Below are 21,242 nucleotides of genomic sequence, written 5' to 3' on the forward strand. Positions count from 1 at the left end.
CACGGGGCGTGACACGGCTGATTGGGCTTAGGCGTGACGTTTCGCAAGTTTCAATATCGTACCGATACGTAATTTACATTCGTCATCGTAACGCGCTTCTCCCAGAACTCGGAGCTGCATCCTGCCCAGAATGAGGCCAAAAGCTTCAGTTCATTGTCGGATCATCCTGGAAGCATCGTAACCCTCGGTAGGTCATAATCATACAGTATTATTATTAAAATAGCCCAAGTGTACTTCCAATCATCCCGATTCCGTCCATATTCCCCCAGTCCACTCCGAAGTCACGCATCATATGGCTTGGTCGGTCCGGCGATAAGGGCATGCCCAAGCTATTTGGCGCCGTGTCGATCGGTCCGGGGTGTCCTGGTTCTGACGCCTGTCTCGTGGAAGGCGGCGAGAGCGGGATACTCTGGTTTCGTACAGTCTCGGGTGTGATTGGACCGGTCATACCATGCAGCGGCAAGATGTCTTGGAGTAGATCAGGCATGGACTGTGACAGGTCGAGGTCAAATGACATAGAAGCATTGGGCCGTTGCTGCTGCTGCTGCTGCTGTCTCTGCGGCGACCGGCTCTTAGATGCCGAATGCTGTCGAGAGGAACCTGTATTTGACGGATTGAAGTCCGGCGTTGAAACTCCCATCATCAATCTACTGGACGGGGACGTTATCGACGAAGGGGTCGTCTGCGACCCCGGCGGCGGAACGCTTTGAGAAGACGGTGATAATGACTCCCCAGATCTCTCCCGCATCCTCTGCATTTGCCGGACGTCGATCGCCCGCTTCATTAGTTTCGATAACGGCCGGAAGGGAACACCCTTTGTCTGCCAGTTTTGCTTCTCCCAGCTGCGGAAGACCGCATTGACTGCGGCCCATCCTCGATCAATGTCCGGCGACGGCGGACGCAGACACACCTCTGCCAGGACAAATGCCACTGCATGCCACAGGCTGTAGGAATTGAAGAGCCACCCCCAGCAGGTTGTCTCCTCGTTGGTTTCTAGCAAGTGTGAAAACTCAATCATCTCAACAGATGTCCGTAGCATTTGGTCACGCACTACGTGAGGCATCATCGTCGGCCGCTCATCGTTGATCAACGGGTGGTGCACAATCAACCATAGTTTCGCCACGATCAGCCGCCCCAGGGTCGCAGTCAGCCAGTGTATAGGAATCGACATGTCGCAGTGCCTAATTATCAGCGCCTGAAGCCGGTCATTAAGGCTCTTGACCAGATTCAGCCGCTGCCCCAGCTTTGGAATCACCCTGGTCCGGAGAGGCGTATACATAACTTGGCGGTATGCAATCACCACCTCACTCCGCATGAGGGAGAATGTCACATCCGTCATTCCCACGCGCTCTGCCGGCGGGTCAGACATCTCCTGTGTGAGATCCTCATCATTCACGTTCAAGAATAACCGTGTGTCATAGTCTTCGTCGTGGATGATCGGGTCCATTCCGTAATCCTCTGCTGAGCGCACATCCAGAATGCAGATGTGCCACCACAGCCGACGCCGGACTTCCGTCTCGTACGGGCTGAGTCCAAAATTAGTGCCGTCACGGTGAATACCGAGACTAGTAGCAAAGCGAATCACCACGGGTACCAGGGTCCACACGAAGCGAGAGCTGTCATGCGCGCGGATCACAGTAAGAAATAGAACCGCGGCCTGTAGGAGCGTCAGGTTCTGCGAGTGGAGAAAGTTGGCTCTGGCCAGGGCTTGTTCCGTGGCAAACCGGAAGCGGTTGATTGCGCTGTCACGATCCTCGCCCAGTTCCTGCTGGGCTTGCTCCGGACTCATACTGATGACTGCGCTCAGGTACACCGCAAAGACAAGAGCTTCGGTGTTCTTGTCGAGTGACTCTACACGCGTCGCAGCTTCCGAGAGGATTCTCCATGCGGTCGGTCTGTGAAGAAGGGACACCAACGGAGCCACATTCTGCTCGTAAATATTCCACAAAGCAAACGTCTGCGCTGTTGTCGGATGGTAGCTTCGAAGCGTATGGGCCACGGAATGATAGCCTAAGAGAAAGGAATCATGGTTCTGGCTTGCCGACTTGACAGAGTCTTGCGGCGATGAGTCATCCACTTCATCCTCGGAGGAGGATTCCAGCAGATCACGCAGCTCTTCGATCTGGCCAACGTTAGCCTCATGTCCTCGGCGCTCTGCATTTCACCTCACCTGATCTCCCAAACTGGCCCAGAATCTGTTACTGACATACCTACTCCTGCTGCTATCATCGATCACCAGCCGTCCAATCTGCTCGCGCACACCCGTTTCCCCTGGCCAGCTGTCACTGTTTGACGTCTCAGGCTCCTGAATTGTTGATGCAGAACCTTGCGGGTGTTCCGGAACGGGGGCGCGGGTGGCATCCGGTCGATCTGCCACTGCTGTGGCTCCCAGACTCTCCACAACACCTTCAAGCCGGCGCAAGCGATCGAGAATGTCGCTTTCTGGTGGGCGCCGTGACTTTCGAGGCGCGCGTCTTGTAGGAAAGATGCATTCAATGCCTGCTTTGACACAGTTCGAGCATGGATGTCTCCTGTTGCAGCGTACCTTGCGCCGACGACAGGTGACGCAGCTCCTGATTTGCAGCTGGGGGTCCGGGTTGGTGACTGGCTGCATCGGTTGTTGTGGGTTGGCAACGCTCTGCGATTGCTGCACAACGGATTGGCTGGCTGGTTGCGATAATTGCGACAAAGTTTCATGGTGACCTCGCATATCCTCGAGTGCATCGTTGCTGTTTTCCATGATAGGTACTCTCCGTACTCTCGCCCAAGCTATGCAAATGGACGGTCTTCGGCTAAAGCTGTGGATGTCCCACGATGTTGCTGAGAACCAATCATGCCGCTGAGCTACTTAGTACTGTAGGTAATGCGGCCAACGAGAACGACACGTGGTAGAACTTTCGAAGAATTTATCGCGTCTGGATTTTGCTTCTCTTGACAGCTCCCCGATCATGAGAAACAACGGACGGAGGACAATGAGAGAACTTTATCGTCGCTTCTTCTCAGCCCAATCCACGAAGCTTAATCTGTTTTGAGTTCAAGGTGATCAACTTGTCGAGTCGACGAGTCGATTTCGTTATCGGTTATGCAAATCACAACAGAATGAAGCGTAAAGTTTTGCACCAATAACTATGGCTTGCTCTAATTGGTCATTATAGATATGCTTTGCCCACTCTGAAGTCAATTTGATGAGCACGAGCCCATAGTCACCAATCATGTTGCGATATTAGTGCCTGATGGGGACTGGGTACTTACAATTTTCAAGCCTTTGCAAACTTCAGCTTTGAACGAAGTCAACCAGGTCACTGCAGAATTGCAGAATGTCAGAAGTTCAGAACTCAGACAAGATTGAGAACCACATCCAAAATAATCATCATGAACTACCAGTACGGAGTACGACTCTCGAATTCCTAGTTGAAGTCTAGGATACCAGCAAGGTCTCGAGCGAGAAAGCATGGGATGATTGATCTTGTTTACCCTGAGATGATCCATCGTATCCTCACTGATGATTAGGTCAAGTCGTTACTATGGTCCCAACGTCGAATCGAATTTTTCCCAACCTTCATGAGTTAGTGCCCCGGCTTTGTCAATTTCTCGTTAACGCTGCGCCTTGTTAAACAACGAAGGTACTATCTCTTCTGAGCATTCACTCACTCGTCCCTGACCCAGAGCTGAGCCTCGTCATTGAACGTATGCCTGAGTAGCCGCATAACTAATCAGCACAGTGGTGCAAGCAACTATATAGAAGCGTTGGAGTCGGCGCACTCTTTGTATCTCGTTCTCGTAATGGATGTTTCGCCATATTCATCTGTTAACAATTTGACAAACGCGAAAGGAATTTTAACTGGGACGCCTTCGAACAGGCTATCACGCAGTGGAAACAAATCCTCCTCCTGTCAACTTGTGAGCGCAACCCATCCCATTGACAGCAGAGTAGCAAGCAAACGTACCTGGTATTGATGGGAATCCTTGCAGATCAGTGCCCCTTCCTCACCGTTCTTTCTACGCTTTTCATCGGCCCGCACAGCAGTAATGTCGATGTATAAGCCACTGGTCTTGTCGATCCATCGGGCATCGATCACATTAGCGCGGTCTTTGGTAGATGACACATGGTAATTCGGGTTAACATCTAGCACGTATGTTCGGCCACCTGGTATGCCTGGGAGGTCGAAATGGTACTCGGTCATATTGTAATGTTGAGCTAGTAAATAAATGCTGGGTTCCGTGACTTGCACATCGATATCAGTGTCCCATGGCATAATCTAGACCAGATACATGTCAGGTATGGGCCACAAATTTAGAGTGACAAGACTGTGAGAGATAGGTAGCTAGGACAGTACCTTCTGATTCCACCACCATCCTAGCAAAGTGCCATGCATGATCCACGTGGCAACCCCCAAGTCATTCATTGTCACAAGGTAAGTTTGGATCAAAGCTCTCAGGTAGGGAAGTGTCTTCTCTCCCGGCATCTCCTCAGATGCAAAACTGTCCATGGTTAGCTGCGAGTTGCAACAAGAAGAGACATTGCAACCAACCGTCCATCATAATGATTGTTGAACCTAGACCTCCGAGAACAGCCCCCAGTCATTAGTATCGGGCAAATGTGATTCAGTGCGAACCTCTTACGATGACTCGTCTTAGTGTAACTCATGAGCTTCTTATTTCCAGAAATTAGCCTGACCGACTTACGAAAATATTTCGACCCTGGCTTCCCCCCCTTATTAATGGAGGTCTTGGCTACATTTATCCCAGTGCTGGTGAAATCCGAACCGAGCTCGGTCGACGTAAGCGCGGTCATGCCAGCACATAGTAGTACTACTATGCAAAGCAGTAGCAGACATAATCTCATTGCGGCGTGCTCGCGATGCTGCTGTGTAGGTCACGACCCGAAGTCATTGGCATGGACTTTGCGTTGAGCATGTACCCCTGCAGTGTACAATCCGCACCAATGAGTATTAGTATTAGATTCAATTGAAGGATTATGATCAACCGATGCGGCTAAATGGCGATTCGATGCAAGAGAATGCTGAACAGAACCAGATTGAGAAAAACAAGAAAAAAAGGGACAAATGAATGCCATTATGACGGATTCATTCAGCATCGGAATAGTCATCATCGATTCTTCCGCACTTGGCAATTACACAATCTACATGCTTGCTCCATGAAACGACGATGCTCATTGGTTGCATGCCAAGTCAAGCTTTTTAGGGCTCACCTCTGACGCGCTCTACTGACCAGCTTGCAGGGCCGAAAGCCCCACGAAGATGGTGGCAGAGGCAGGGATAATGTCCAACTCACGATCGCCGCGGTACATTCAATTGGCATCATTGGGTTGCTGCTTGGTTTGTCTCAGCATTTTGAGTGACTATCATCAAATTACCTAGTACTCCGTACACCTAGTTACCTAGCCAATACCTAGTTAGTACTGAATAATACAGTCAAACCCCGTTATATTTCTCCTCGTTATCACGATATCCCCGTTATTGCGATACTCATGGGCGGGACGGATTCTCCGCCCATACAAATTTTCAGCTTTCACGATAGTTAGTCGATATCGCGATGCCTGAAGTCCAGAATATCGCGTTAGCGGGAGGAAGATTGACCAATCAGAGTGCTTGTATGGCTCAATAGTGGGGGGAGCTTGGCAGCAAGACAATGGACCAATGAAGACCGCCATGGATGGCCGCACTCCAGTCAAAGCGGCAAGCCATTATTACATGTAACTTGATTTACTACCTAGAATGGTATTACAATAGTCACGTGAGATTTCGATCTGCGATATTCTCGCTATCGCGATACTTACTGGAGGGATGGATTGTATCGCCATAACGGGGTTTGACTGTAGTAGGTAGGCCTGTGGGGGATTTCCGTGGGTCAATCAATTCAGTCCAAGTTCGTTGCAAGAGGTTAAGGTTACGGCATTTTCTCCATATGAATGCCTCCCAAGTACTTCCAGTACTCATTGCACGTGTCTTTTCTTCTAGCTTCTAGATTAGGTAGTACTATGGTTCTCCCACAAAGTACTCCGTATACCTGATCCAGGGTCGCGAAGACGTGGGAGGAAACGCGCGTCAAGCTGGACAAGCTGGACTGAACAGTTTATCACACTGGGTTCCAGCTACGGAGAACTTTGTGGCATGCATTCCGTTGTGCTGCTTGTGCAGAATCGTCGACAGACAGGGGTTTCTGGGGCTCCGACGGTGAAGATAACGTACGAGTCTGGAACATGCGCTGTTCTTGCCCTACCCCAGGTTCCGGGGCAAAGACGCGTTTCACTTGGTAGCTTGATCTTCAAGGTTCCAGACCGTCTGGGGTCATTTTGTTGGCTACGAGATGGTTTGCCGAGAGTCTTTATGTAGGGCAAGGGCTTAAAAATGACAAAACTACACCGCCTCTGGAAAGTCATTACTCGGGGATGATTTATGCCGAAGGAGTAACTTTTTATAATTTACCATTGGGCAGGTATCAATTCGTGCGCGAGAACCTGAAACGGGCTGGGTTTCTTGAATGAATGCACATACGGTGATGAGATCGAACTTTGACAAAAGCACTCTACTCTTATACTGCAGAATGGCTTTATTGTAGCCGAAGGATGCGACGACAGATGCCCAGGTCGTGCCCAGCCCGGTCACCAGACAGCAATGTTGAGTCGAAACAGATCAGAGGATTGGCCTGCCCTTAGTTGCCAATACAGCATCAGAGTGATCTCGTCCCTCCCCTACAATCTTGCTCCCAACGGCTGGATCTCGACCGTTGAGTTAAGCCTCAACTAATTTCTCGATTATGCTACTACTAGTTGACTCGTAGACTAAGGTTAAAATTTAAGGTACTGAGTCAATCGGATTCTGTTTGTTCAAATCTCGCAACTCGCACACAAGAATTGGCTTGGCCATATCTCATACTGATGCTTCATGCCTGTCCAGTCCATGCCATACTCTCTCTACCGGCAACTGCATTCGTATCGAGCTCCTTGGCTGTGGATCTGGTATTGACGTTTGCTGCAATAGCAGCCTTGGGACCCAATTGTCAATCATTTGTAGTCTGGCTAGTACCAAGCCGACTACCCTAGAGACTCTACTTTTACTGTCATGCTATGATTGCCAAAGGTTAGATTCGTACGTGAAGTTCAGAGAAATCTCATAGCGATACCTGCACAGTGTGTCGTGAACAGACGACTCGAGACTCGAATGAGCAATAGGATAAGTCGATGCAATTGGAATCCTGTTACATAAGTCGGCCCCCAAAAAGAAAACTACTACGAGTAAGTCCTTTGTGCTCGTAATTTGGAGCAGATACGTTAGCTCTGGCAGGTAACTTTTCGCCCATCGAGTGCACATGGGTTCTAAGTAGTATTGTTGGGACTTGGGTGAGTTGGGTCGTTCCCTTGCATACTAGTATGACTCATGGGGATCAATTTCCTGAAATTTCATGAACACATTATTGCCCAGATACTTATCATGATGCTGTAAGAAAAAAAAAATAATTTAACCATCCAAGCAGCCGAGAAACTAGGACATGTTTGGGTGGCAATTGTACTACTCCAGGCAAAGTGATACACTATGAACCCAATCTGATGAAGTACTCCGTACATACTCAACATACGAGAGTATAGGTACTACTGCTTCAGCTTAGTTGGCAGAATGGATCTGGAATGATTTAGTAGAATAGTACTCTAAGACTACCTGTAGATATGCCTTGAATACTAAGCTCAACAAGGTACATTATTTAGCCTGGAGTCGAGAAGAGCCCCATGGATTCACCGGTTGCATCAGCAGTTTAGAGTTCGCCCATGCTCACGGCAGTGGTGAGTTGACCGTGGTGTGGTGCATTTTTGTGCCCACCCCAATTTACCTAGGTAGGAAATCAATGTGTGCCCAGGCTCATGGAGAAAAGTCTCATCCATTGATCACGTGATCTGCACAGATCGCTCGATTGCCATGCATCGTGGCTGAAAGCCAATGATCTTGATACTGCGCCCGACGCGGCAATTATCGAACTTGAAGGGATTACCAGCGCCCGTTAGGTACCATGAATGTGGCACAGGAATTATTAATCCTCTACAGCTCATTCTTCGATACTATCACTTCTTAGCCCTACTTACAGTATAGTAGTACCTATGGCCTGATCGACGCGCTTCTAGGTACTACAGTTCCTCTCTAGTACAGACTCGAGTCGTTGCTCAATCTCACCGCGCCATGGCTGGTGCTTAGTGTCACTGAGCGTTCTGGAGCGCTCAAGCTCTTTCCTGCTCGATGTGATTGTTTTTTCTCTTTTCCTGCACCGTTTATTCGTTTTCTTTTACGGTTGGTACTGCCTAGTTAGGTACGCCTCAGTCATCGGTAGGCTAGAGACGGGAGCTACCCTTCTTGCACCTGGCACCTGTGTCATTGGACAACAGCATGTCGAGTACTAGCCAACCGTCGACAACGGGGACTGACGGCCGGACGGATCAGCCATCCCAGTCACAACAACAATTGAATCGATCATGTGAGTCCTGCAGGTCGTTAAAGGTGCGATGCATCCCCGATCCAAACGTCCCAAATCAATGCCAGAGATGTACCAGGGCGAACCGCCCTTGCATCTTCGTTGCTCCGCAGAAGCGTCGTCCGCGGAGGCGTACCGACTCCCGCGTCGCTCAGTTGGAGCGGGAGATGGCTGCCATGCGCACGATGCTGCGGGATCGCACCCTTCCTATCGGGGAACCGAGCATCGAAGAGTCAGAGACTGGAAACGAGGACTCCGAAGACATTGACTTCAGTGACCGTGGCCAGCCGTCGACTAGGGATTCAGAAATCCCCTCCAGGGCTCAGAACCAGTCTCTATCCCCTGGACAGTGGCACGGACAGGACGCCTCGTGCAGTGAAAGCTCTGTCTGGAGCACGAACACGCCTCCCCTGACACAAAACATCGTCTCACCCGAATCTTTGGATGGGGATGATATAATCGATCGCGGCGTGGTGTCTCTCGACATGGCCAACGAGCTGATTTCTCTTTTTATCCACAAGCTGGCCAAGTACTTCCCGGTGGTCGTGCTGCCGGAACAAACGTCCGCAGCCCAGCTACGACACACAAAACCCGTGCTGTTTTTGTCCGTTCTCGCTTCCGCATCCTTCGCAGTAGATTCCAAGCTTGCTGCTGCGCTGAATCGGGAGTTGATCAATTCGTTCGCGCTGCGATTTTTCTTCAGGCGTGAGAAGTCTCTGGAACTCGTCCAGGCGTTGATCTTGATGGTTGTGTTTCACCCTCCCCCAGAATCCCCCGCAGAATCCCAGATATTTCAGTATGCCCATATTGCCGCGACGATGGCGCTGGAGATAGGTATAGCCTCGAAGCGCCGTGTATCTCGAAGACCAGCGGAGGCCAAAAAGGTGGCGCATACTCGGTCAAATTTTGACCATCGTATGGCCGAGCAGGCGAGGGCGATCCTTGCGTGCTATCACTTGGCTTCTGGGTGTGTACTTTGTTTCTTTCCCTGGCCCTTCCCTCTCATCTGTGCAAGTGACTGACTGTGAACAGTGTTGCTATTAAAACACGACGGCCGAATATGCTCGTGTACAATGATTGGATCCAAGAGTGTGTGAGAATGCTGAGTCGATCTCCGATCAGCTCTGACAGGCAGCTTGCTATTTGGTTCGGCCTGCAGAAGATTACTGACGAGACGCTGCATGCTTTTGGGCTGGACGAAACTAGCTCAATCGCGCCTCTGACGGAAGCTCGGGTTCGCTCTGTGCTTCGCCTGTTCGATAAACGAGTCGAAGACTGGAGAAGGGGCATCGATTCGGAGCATTTCACTGGTACGGCAAAATGATGTGGATGGAAGCGTCGAAATCATGCACTGATCAACAACGTAGTCTTCATGGCGCTTGAATATCATTTTATAACCTTGGCTGTGTACGGAGTTGGGGTTGGGGAAGGATATCATGATTTTCATGCCATCGATGATGAGCCGACGGGGCGCTCGGAGGAAGCTTTGAGTGCCTTTCGAGTGGATCTCATGCTGAGGTGGCTCGACGCGGCGCACGGGCTGCTTGATTCTTTTCTAAACTGTGACATACACGCCGTACGCCAGATGCCAAGTCTTGCATACTGCCGTGTGACCACGGGCGTGATAGTTCTACTGAAAGTTTTCCGCTCGGTCAAGTCGGGCGCGCTGGGAGAGGTTCTCAGCCCGGAGTCTGTGCGGATGGAGGCATATCTCGAAGCAATAACGCAGAAACTCACGGAAGCCAGCGGCAATTCACAGTTTTTGACCCCGACCCATTGGTTGAGGGTTATCGAGGCAAAGTTGCGAGACTTTTATCGGCAGTTTCCGTCTCATCAAACGACCAACAAGACCGCATCCCCTCAGCCGCAGCCGCAAGCACAGCCGACGCAAGTCAGTTCCCACGAGGGCCATTCGGTAACCTCGCCATCGGCTGAATCTTCGTTTCCCGTGTGGCATAGTGGCCTTTTACCCTTCGCAACGAGGATGTATCACGAAGTTGCTTCAACACCGGGGTCAGATGACCAGCATTCCTCGCTATCGCCGTCGATGCAGTCTCAACTCTCCGACTCCAAGATGGGGTATGCGGTGTCTCCCGCATCGGCGCCTACCGCCGGGTCCCCCATGCAGGGCGGTTGGCACCAACCGGGACTGGGTACGCCGTCTCATGGGAGGGAGGGTGCGATTTACGACCCACATGCAGCTGGGTCTCAAATTCAACATCCATGGCCCCAGCAGACAACCGGCCAGATCACGTCCCATCCTGTTCCCATGGATCCCAATCAGGCACTGAGGATGTATCCCGCCGAGAACATGCCCATGGAGATGGAGTTTGATTGGGTCCCTGAGGAAGGTCCGTATCAACTATTCGACCTTTGATGGGTTTGGGTGGACATATAGACGAATTTACGACATGATGGTTCTGTATGTTGGATGTTATGCGGATGGGTTATAGACGGGTACCTACCACTAGATAGAATCATAGACATTTTGTGTTTCTTTTATGTTCATCTGCTACATTCGTGATTGCAAGTATTCATCCCATCATGAGACTCGGCTAACGGACCAGCGAACTAGAGGTATGAAGACAGGTACCTTACCAATACTTCCATTCAGAGTGATCAGGTTTGAGTACTGACCTAGGAATCGTTCAAGGGATAAACTAATATTTGATGAAGTGACCAATCTCACGTCCCAACATGTTGAGTTGGACCTCGATACAACTTGCGATGATCCACCTGGTTGCAGAGTTAGGGCTGAGTGACGGAATAATAATGTATTTGGATATTCACCGTATCCTCTAAGCACCAAACAGGAAATTCTAGGATGTCTCCGTCAATTTCTTCAGATGAGGGCCGTACCGTACCATCATTCAAAACTGACCTCATAGTGCTCATGGAGTGCAGGCTCAGAGGAACGTTGAGAGAAAGTTAGAGCTGCTTCCTGTGATCTGAAGATCTCGACATCCGCGCTCAACGCGCCAAACGCGGGTTCTGAATGTCCTCAAGTCCCAAGCACAGTGGGTGCGGAAAATATCTGTAACGAAAATACCTTCTTAGGTATAACGGACCGACATGTTGGCGTCATGAGCGTGGAATCTGTAACAAAAATCGGCAATTTGAAGTTTTTGAACGTGAAAATCGAAAAGACTGCACAGATTTGATCACTAATCTCGTGTGGTGACTCCACTCCTGGGTGCTTTGAATAGAAGCATCCGGTCTTGGCAGTCGTAATTTGCAAACCATGTTTCAAGAAAATTCCGAACCGACGCTCTGGACTCTGGATCGACTGGGCGGGCCGCGTCCAATGGGAGCTTGGCTAGGCGGGACCATGGCAAAAAATTTATAAAAAATGCACTTCGTTGAGCTGCTTTTCTCCCCAATTGTCTTCCTCGCCGGAGCCAGAAGTGCGCATTGACAGACTCTGCGGCTGTCTTCAAGTGCGCCTGATGCGTCCATAGTTTCTTCTGCTTCTGCGACGGAGGACCTGACTGTCCCTCGTTCTCTTTTGCCGTGATCCATGCCGCAATTGGACACCAGCCTCGAGGCCTCTTCGCCTCGGGGCACTAGTGTGAGCAATGGCCCCGTTCCCTCCAGTCCCTCGACCGGAGGCGTCGTTGCATATAACAGTATGAATCGAGAGTCTCGGTCGAATTCCGCCCTGCCACCCACAGCCACCGATGGCGCCTTCTACCCGCCAGCTGCCTCCCCCATCGTTGGCACGGACGGCAAGTTGATGACCCTCGAGCTCGAGGATGGAACCATCTACCAGGGATATAACTTTGGTGCAGAGAAGAGTGCGGCTGGAGAATTGGTCTTTCAGACCGGCCTGGTTGGCTATCCGGAGTCCATCACAGATCCCTCTTACCGAGGCCAGATCCTGGTAATTACATTTCCCTTGGTCGGCAACTATGGCGTGCCGCCTCGCGACGCCATGGACGAACTCCTGAAGGACCTGCCAAAGCACTTCGAGTCCACCCAGATCCATATTGCTGCCCTGGTCGTCGCCACATACTCGGGTGAGGACTACGAACATTACCTAGCCCAGTCATCTCTGGGTTCTTGGCTCAAGGAGCAAGGAGTTCCGGGCATCTATGCCGTAGACACGCGGTCCCTGACCAAGCGGATCCGCGAAAAGGGCAGTATGCTGGGCCGCTTGTTGCTGCAAAAGTCTCAGCTGCCCAACGGAACGGTGACCAATGGCACGCCCGGGGAATGGCGTGAATCATTCGAGGACATCGAATGGGTCGATCCAAGTAAGATCAATCTAGTGGCCGAAGGTATGATCCTCGCGGGAGTAGATGGCCTACCGGAAACTGACAATTCTCAGTCTCCATCCGGGAGCGCCGCCTCTTTTCGCCTCCCGAACAGGTTGCGCTGAAGCACCCATCCGGTAGACCCATTCGAGTGCTCTGCGTGGACGTCGGGATGAAATTTAACCAGCTTCGCTGCCTGCTTTCCCGTGGCGTTGAGGTCATGGTCGTCCCTTGGGACTATGACTTTCCTAATCTCGCCGGCAAAGATTACGATGGCCTCTTCGTTTCCAATGGGCCGGGCGATCCCACCACGATCACAACCACTATCGACAACTTGGCACGGGTACTTCGTGAAGCACGTGTGCCAATCTTCGGCATTTGTCTCGGACACCAGCTGCTTGCCCTCGCCTCAGGAGCCCGCACTGTCAAGATGAAGTTCGGAAACCGTGGCCACAATATTCCTTGCACAAGTATGATTTCGGGGAAATGCCACATTACTTCCCAGAATCACGGTTACGCTGTGGACGCAGCTACCCTTCCAGCGGATTGGGAAGAATTGTTCGTCAACGCGAACGACGGCAGCAACGAGGGTATCCGGCATGTCCGCCGGCCGTTCTTCAGTGTTCAATTCCACCCAGAGGCCACTCCCGGTCCTCGCGATACCGAGTTTCTATTCGACGTGTTCATTAATACTATTCAATCGACCATCGCCTCTCCCGAGGCTATGAACAAGCCAGTCGAGTTCCCTGGTGGAACGAAGACCGAGAATGAGCGGAAAGCGCCTCGGGTGTCGGTCAAGAAAGTCCTGGTCCTGGGTAGCGGGGGCTTGAGCATCGGCCAGGCCGGAGAATTTGATTATTCCGGCAGTCAAGCCATCAAGGCTCTGAAACAAGAGGGCATCTACACCATTTTGATCAACCCGAACATTGCCACCATCCAAACTTCCAAGGGTCTGGCGGATAAGGTGTATTTCCTTCCTGTCAACGCAGACTTTGTGCGGAAAGTCATCAAGCATGAGCGACCGGACGGCATTTACGTGACTTTTGGTGGCCAAACTGCCCTCCAAGTGGGTATCCAGCTCAAGGACGAATTCGAGGAGCTTGGTGTCAAGGTTCTGGGCACACCTATCGAGACAATCATCACCACCGAGGACCGTGAGCTCTTTGCACGCAGCATGGAGTCAATCGGCGAGAAGTGCGCCAAGTCTGCCTCCGCCTCCAACCTAGAGGAGGCCATGAGGGTCGTTGATGACATTGGATTCCCGGTCATTGTTCGCGCAGCTTATGCCCTGGGAGGCCTTGGAAGTGGTTTTGCGGAGAATCCAGAACAGCTGCGAGATCTCTGCTCCAAAGCGTTTGCGGCCAGTCCTCAGGTCCTTATCGAGAAGAGTATGAAAGGCTGGAAGGAGATTGAGTACGAGGTTGTCCGCGATGCTCAAGACAACTGCGTTACTGTTTGCAACATGGAGAATTTCGATCCTTTGGGCATTCACACCGGTGATTCTATCGTGGTGGCTCCCTCTCAAACCTTGTCGGATGAAGACTACAACATGCTTCGGACGACAGCCGTCAATGTCATCCGCCATCTCGGTGTCGTCGGTGAATGCAATATCCAGTATGCTTTGAACCCGTTCTCGAAGGAGTATTGCATTATCGAGGTCAATGCTCGTCTATCTCGATCATCAGCTCTGGCCTCCAAGGCCACTGGCTACCCGCTCGCCTATATTGCAGCGAAACTCGGTCTGGGTATTCCGTTGAATGAGATAGCCAACTCGGTCACCAAGGTTACCTGCGCCTGCTTTGAACCGTCTCTGGACTACGTTGTCGTCAAGATCCCTCGCTGGGATTTGAAAAAGTTCACCCGAGTGTCCACCCAGCTTGGATCGTCCATGAAGAGCGTCGGAGAGGTTATGAGCATCGGTCGGACATTCGAAGAGGCTATTCAAAAGGCCATCCGGTCCGTTGATTATCATAACTTGGGCTTCAACGAGACCAGTGCACTGATGTCAATCGACACGGAACTTCAAACCCCGTCCGACCAGCGTCTCTTTGCCATCGCGAATGCCATGCATAATGGCTATTCGGTGGATGACATCTGGAAGCTCACACAGATTGACAAATGGTTTCTGCGCAAGCTCAAGGGACTCAGCGACTTCGGCAAGATGCTTAGCAGCAACTATAATGCTTCCACTGTGCCCATGGACCTGATTCGCCAAGCCAAGAAACTCGGTTTCTCTGATCGACAGCTTGCCAAATTCTTGAGTTCCAACGAACTTGCGATCCGGCGCATGCGTGTGGAGGCGGGCATTTTCCCCGTGGTGAAGCAGATTGATACCGTGGCTGCCGAATTCCCTGCCCAAACCAACTATCTCTACCTCACCTACAACGGCTCGGAGCACGACATCGATTTCAATGATCACGGCGTAATGGTTCTCGGTTCCGGTGTTTACCGGATTGGTTCGTCTGTGGAGTTCGACTGGTGCTCGGTTCGGACCATTCGAACTCTTCGTGAGCAGGGCTACAAGACCGTCATGGTCAACTACAACCCGGAGACTGTCAGTACCGACTACGACGAAGCCGATCGGTTGTACTTCGAGAATATCAACTTGGAAACGGTTTTGGATATCTATCAGCTGGAGTCGTCGACTGGTGTGATCATGTCGATGGGTGGTCAGACCCCGAACAATATTGCACTGCCGCTGCATCGCCTGAATGTGAAGATCCTGGGCACTTCCCCCGAGATGATCGATACCGCCGAGAACCGATACAAGTTCTCCCGCATGCTTGACCGTATTGGCGTTGACCAGCCTGCCTGGAAGGAGCTGACTAGCATCGAAGAGGCCAAGGCCTTCTGCAAGCAAGTCAAGTATCCCGTCCTGGTCCGCCCGTCGTACGTCCTTTCGGGTGCTGCAATGAACACGGTGTATTCGGAGGATGACCTGGCCAACTATCTAAACCAAGCTGCCGCCGTTTCGCGTGAGCATCCTGTGGTGATCACCAAGTACATCGAAAATGCCAAGGAGATTGAAATGGATGCCGTTGCCCGAAACGGTGTCATGGTTGGCCACTTCATTTCTGAGCATGTTGAGAATGCCGGCGTGCATTCTGGTGATGCCACCTTGGTCCTCCCTCCACAGGATTTGGATCCTGAGACCGTCCGCCGGATCGAAGATGCAACTCGCAAGATAGCGGATGCGCTCAATGTGACCGGGCCCTTCAACATCCAATTCATCGCCAAGGACAATGATATCAAGGTCATCGAGTGCAACGTCCGAGCATCGCGTTCATTCCCGTTCGTCTCCAAAGTCATGGGCGTTGACCTTATCGAGATGGCGACGAAGGCCATGCTCGGTGTTCCGTTTGAGGCGTACCCGCCGACCAATGTGCCAAAGGACTATGTCGGTGTTAAGGTCCCGCAGTTCTCCTTCTCCCGCTTGTCCGGCGCTGACCCGGTGCTGGGGGTTGAAATGGCTTCGACAGGTGAGGTTGCTTGCTTTGGCCGTGACCGGTATGAGGCGTACTTGAAGGCCCTGATTTCGACCGGTTTCCGTCTGCCGAAGAAGAACATCTTGTTGTCGATCGGGTCGTTTAAAGAGAAGCTGGAAATGCTTCCCTTCATCCACAAGCTGCACCAAATGGGCTACAACCTCTTTGCCACTGCTGGCACTGCGGATTACATCCAGGAACATGGCATTCCAGTCAAGTATCTCGAAGTGCTCGCTGGTCAAGAAGAGGATCTCAAGTCCGAGTACTCTTTGACGCAGCACCTGGCCAATAACCTCATCGATCTGTACATCAACCTGCCGTCGAACAACCGGTACCGTCGACCTGCCAATTACATGAGCAAGGGTTACCGCACTCGTCGAATGGCCGTCGACTACCAGACACCTCTTGTCACCAACGTCAAGAATGCGAAGCTCCTGATCGAAGCTCTGTCGCGGAACTACCAGCTTGGTATTCTTACCATTGACGCACAGACCAGTCACCGGACGGTGGTCCTCCCTGGGTTGATCAATATCGCCTCCTTTGTCCCCGGATTGGCCACTCCCGGATCCAAGGATTTCCGGCAGGTCACGGAGGCTTCCATTGCCGCCGGTTTTACGATGATTCGAGTGATGCCAGTGGGCGTTGACACGTTCGTGACCGACAGCGCGGCCCTAAGTATTGCCCAGCGGAATACCAAGGAAGGATCCTTCTGCGACTTCAACCTCTCGGTGACTGCGACCACTTCAAATGCTGAAACGCTCGGACAGCTTACGGCTGAGGTGGGGTCCCTCTTCATTCCTTTCAACCATCTGTCCGGCAATATCAAGGTCCCTGCAGTCATCAGCCACTTCGCTTCTTGGCCAGCCAGTAAGCCTATCCTCACGGATGCGAAGGGGACGGAGCTCGCATCGATCCTTCTCCTGGCGAGCTTACACAATCGCAACATTCACGTGATGAACGTGACGTCGAAGGACGACATCAATCTCGTTGCACTCAGCAAGGAGAAGGGTCTGAAGATCACCTGCGATGTCTCGATCTACAGCCTCTTCCTCACTCGTTCGGACTTCCCCAACTGCGCCGGCCTTCCCACAGCAGAAGACCAAAACGCTCTGTGGGAGCATCTGAACGGTATCGACGTCTTCTCTATCGGCAGCGTCCCGTATCAGCTGGCGGGCAAGAACGCGAGCCCCACTGTTGGTATTTCTGATGCCCTGCCTCTCCTCCTCACGGCCGTGTCGCAGGGACGTCTCACGGTGAATGACATTGTCGACCGACTGTACCACAATCCAAAGAGAATCTTTGAGCTGCATGATCAGCCGGACGCGAGCGTGGAGGTCGAGCTCGACCGCGAGTATATCTATCGCAACGACAAGGCCTGGTCGCCGTTTGATGGTAAACCTCTCAAGGGCTCTGTCCACCGTGTCGTTTTCCAGGGCAAGACTTCTTGCTTGGATGGCGAGCTTCAGCCCGGCGCGGCACTTGGTGCGGACATGTCCAGCCATCGCATTGTACCGCCGTCGCCTTCGATCAAGTCCTTCTCGCCCAAAGTGCAGGCGCAGACTTCCATTGAGCGTCGCTTCTCCATGACCACCAGCACACCAGTGCGGCCACAGCGTCCAAGGGTGACCGACCACTTGCCCGCTGGACCAGAACTCGGGCCACCGCTATTCACGCCGCTGTCGCAGATGTCGCCGTCCCTGCAGGAGCTACTGTCGCGGTCCACTTTCAAGCAGAAACACGTCATCTCGGTCAACCAATTCAACCGGTCGGACCTTCACCTGTTGTTCACCGTCGCGCAGGAGATGAGGTTGGGCGTGGAGCGACAGGGTGTTCTGGATATCCTCAAGGGCAAGGTTCTGTGCACGTTGTTCTTTGAGCCATCGACTCGCACCTCTGCCTCGTTCGACGCTGCCATGCAGCGCCTTGGTGGACGCACCATTGCGATCTCGACCGAGCATTCATCGACCAAGAAGGGCGAAACGCTGCAGGATACGATCCGCACTCTGGGTTGCTACGGCGATGCCATTGTGCTTCGCCATCCGGAGGAGAGCAGCGCGCACACGGCCGCCAAGTTCTCACCGGTGCCGGTGATCAACGGTGGCAACGGCAGCCGTGAGCACCCGACCCAGGCGTTCCTGGATCTGTTCACCATCCGGGAGGAACTGGGAACGGTGACGGGTCTGACGGTGACGTTCACCGGTGATCTGCGCTACGGGCGAACGGTGCATTCGCTTATCAAGCTGCTCCAGTTCTACGACGTGCAGGTGCAGCTTGTGGCGCCCAAGGCGCTGTCGCTGCCGGAGGACGTGCGCCAGCAGGTCATTTCGTCGGGCCAGCTGCTGGTCGAGTCCGAGGAGCTGACGCCGGAGATTGTCGCGCGATCGGACGTGCTGTACTGCACTCGGGTGCAAAAGGAGCGGTTTGCGGATCTGGACGAGTATGAACGGCTCAAGAACACTTTCATCATCGACAACCGGGTCCTGAAGCACGCCAAAAGCCACATGGTCGTCATGCATCCCTTGCCGCGCAATGCGGAGATTAGCGAGGAAGTGGATTTCGACCAGCGGGCTGCTTACTTCCGCCAGGTGAGTTTTTTTCTCTTTGGCTTACAGTGTGTACGGGTTGACATACTAACGTGGTTTGTAGATGCGGTACGGCCTCTACTGTCGCATGGCGCTTCTTGCGCTCGTTCTTGCTCCTTGAGTTTGTTGAACACAAGCGGAGTTGGAGGCCAGCTGTGCAAAGTCAGAACTTTCATGTTTTTTACACGTTGTTTGCTCTTGTTTGATATTCACTTGATGGCACGCCTATGCGTACACGTAGATTCAAGAATCCATGATTGCATATACTGTACTCCTAGGCTTTATTCTATGCATGGATTGGTGTGGGTATTCGGCGTTGGGTGTATGTGTCTTGGATGGTTGTATGATAGACATGTTTTGGCGATGTGAACAACTTATTTGCGTGATTTATGGATTGTGTCCATGCATTTTGTTTATCAATTGGCATTGAGTTAGCTGTCAATTACTGTCTTGATCACGAGTAACTTCGAACAGGTAAAATCAATCAACGATTTTGTGGTCTATAGGCACCATTATCCAAGAACGTTCTGATAATAACCGTATATTTGCTGGACAAGCGATTGATATTCATCAATCCTAGTCGGTAGGTATGTCTATCAGAACCAGAGAAGTCTGGGTGATCTACATGATTTCCCTGCGCAGTCAATGAGCTTACGACAGGATATTTCATAGTTCCAATAACTCTGGAAGGAGAATTCAGTACAAGAGTAGTACTTATTGTTGAATAGACACTGCTATGTAGTGTCCAGTCACTTTTTGCTGGTCATATTGTAACAGTCTCCATATCCCTGAGTGAGTTGCTACTGTTTATTAGTAGCCTACTATTGTTCTGCCCAGTCCTAGATATCCTGTCAATGGGCATTCTCAAGGCACCAGTATGAGTTAGCTAATATGCTTCCGAGAAACATTTGCTCAAAAACCAGAGCAGCTCCCAGCTGCGTGTGAGAATACTCCCTCCATGATCAACCGGAACATTCTGTCTCAGATTCACTTTTCACATGAAGAGCGTTTAGGGTTGATGTCAGCCTAAGCCAAAGATAGAATGTTGGAGCATACACTAAACCTGGAACAGTATGAGACTTCTTACAGAACTCCGTACGCTAGCCCTAAACAGGAAGTCATCAAACAAAAGCACCGTGAACCCGCGATACTCGTCATTGCCAGACGTGCAACGTCCATAATTCACCTTCTCTGAAAATTCAAAGGATCACACGCTTATAAAAAATGTCATGGCATTTTCTGTTCGTCATGTCTACAGTTCTTTCTTCCTCATCGCCTCCAATGCTCAAGTTCTGCAAACACTCGAGCTGTCTCTATCCAACATGAGCTCCAACTCGGAGGGTCAGCGTCCGAAGAAGAACGCTAAGCAGCAGAACGGGGAGCAGCAGTCTATCAAGGATGCGACTGGATCCAATGCGGAAAAACGACTTCATGAAAGAGATGAGTCGTCCGAGCGCGAGGCGGAACGCGAGAGAAAGAAGCGGAAGCGAAATGGAAAGCACAAGGAAAAGAAACGGAAGCGCAGGGGGGATGAGCGCGACAAAATGAAGCAGAAGCGCAAACAGAAGCGTGAGAAGCAGAAGCGGAAGCGCCTTGAAAAAGAGAAGCAGCGGGAGCTGAAGCGCGAGAGAAAAATGTGGGAGCGCATCGTGGCAGAGAAACAAGGGGCCCTCGAACGTGAGAGAGAATTGTGGGAACGCATTGTGGCACAGAAGCAAGGGACCATCGAACGTGAGAGGGAAGCGTGGAAACACATCAAGGAGGAACAGCGGGACCTCGCACGCAAGATAGAAGAGTGGGTACGCATCGCGGAAGAGAGGCAGGTGGTGATAGATGTTGAGAGAAAAGAGCGGAAGCGCATCGAGGACGAGCTTCAGTGCCGGATTCAGAGCAACAGCGGAACTTCTTTGATCAACCATATTGAAGCTTTCAACGACGAGTTCTACAAGAGATTTGAAGTCCAGCCCGACAAGGACAGGGCGTCAAGAGGATATCTGACCAACCCGCAGAATAAACTGTGCCCCATTCGTCTCCAGAAGTGGTCCGATTTCCCTGAACTGAAGCAGGAAGAATTGGACAAGGTATTCTATGTGTGTCCGAATGATGCACGAATCTTTGCAAGTCTGCAAGAGGTTCGCTTTCATGCCGAGATGTCGATGTCAGACCAAAAGATCTCGAATGAAGCAGATCTCCAGGGCGTCATGCGTGTCATGATAGAGTGACCCGTTACATTCATAATCGACATGTTGCGGAAGCATGACGTCCATAACCGGCTGAACCTTGGGGGTGGAGTCCGTTTTCACAATGACCTGAACGCAATCAACAACAATGCACAACATCAAAAGCCTCCGAGGGGACGTCGACCAGATCAAATTTGTGTCTTCAAGCGTGAACAAGGAATCGAGGATGATGGGCAGCTCGCATTCGTCGTTGAGTATAAG

The 21,242-nt window shown here is 51.6% G+C and overlaps 5 protein-coding genes across 5 annotated transcripts; 3 read left to right on the forward strand and 2 right to left on the reverse strand.

Moving 5' to 3' along the window:
• Nucleotides 1–214: 214 nt before the first annotated feature.
• Nucleotides 215–2,740, reverse strand: VTN31DRAFT_2026 (uncharacterized protein; the record flags this gene model as incomplete). Its single annotated transcript, XM_069402149.1, has 2 exons — nt 215–2,122; nt 2,171–2,740. The coding sequence occupies 2 exons, from the start codon at nt 2,738–2,740 to the stop codon at nt 215–217; spliced, it is 2,478 nt and encodes an 825-aa protein (XP_069257655.1).
• Nucleotides 2,741–3,566: 826 nt separating this feature from the next.
• Nucleotides 3,567–4,795, reverse strand: VTN31DRAFT_2027 (uncharacterized protein; the record flags this gene model as incomplete). Its single annotated transcript, XM_069402150.1, has 8 exons — nt 3,567–3,600; nt 3,652–3,693; nt 3,763–3,890; nt 3,948–4,259; nt 4,338–4,482; nt 4,533–4,556; nt 4,624–4,633; nt 4,687–4,795. The coding sequence occupies 8 exons, from the start codon at nt 4,793–4,795 to the stop codon at nt 3,567–3,569; spliced, it is 804 nt and encodes a 267-aa protein (XP_069257656.1).
• Nucleotides 4,796–8,396: 3,601 nt separating this feature from the next.
• VTN31DRAFT_2028 (uncharacterized protein) lies at nt 8,397–10,858 on the forward strand (the record flags this gene model as incomplete). The annotated part of the gene is made up of 3 exons (XM_069402151.1): nt 8,397–9,448; nt 9,514–9,791; nt 9,849–10,858. 3 exons carry the CDS (start codon nt 8,397–8,399, stop codon nt 10,856–10,858), a joined length of 2,340 nt encoding a protein of 779 aa, XP_069257657.1.
• A 1,140-nt stretch (nt 10,859–11,998) lies between these two features.
• VTN31DRAFT_2029 (uncharacterized protein) lies at nt 11,999–18,922 on the forward strand (the record flags this gene model as incomplete). Its single annotated transcript, XM_069402152.1, has 3 exons — nt 11,999–12,758; nt 12,809–18,804; nt 18,866–18,922. The coding sequence occupies 3 exons, from the start codon at nt 11,999–12,001 to the stop codon at nt 18,920–18,922; spliced, it is 6,813 nt and encodes a 2,270-aa protein (XP_069257658.1).
• A 1,108-nt stretch (nt 18,923–20,030) lies between these two features.
• On the forward strand, nt 20,031–21,023 carry VTN31DRAFT_2030 (uncharacterized protein; the record flags this gene model as incomplete). The annotated part of the gene is made up of 1 exon (XM_069402154.1): nt 20,031–21,023. The coding sequence occupies one exon, from the start codon at nt 20,031–20,033 to the stop codon at nt 21,021–21,023; it is 993 nt and encodes a 330-aa protein (XP_069257659.1).
• Nucleotides 21,024–21,242: the final 219 nt, after the last annotated feature.

This window comes from Thermomyces dupontii (assembly GCF_041956625.1).
Source record: "Thermomyces dupontii strain NRRL 2155 unplaced genomic scaffold VTN31scaffold_10, whole genome shotgun sequence".
Lineage (NCBI taxonomy): Eukaryota > Fungi > Ascomycota > Eurotiomycetes > Eurotiales > Trichocomaceae > Thermomyces > Thermomyces dupontii.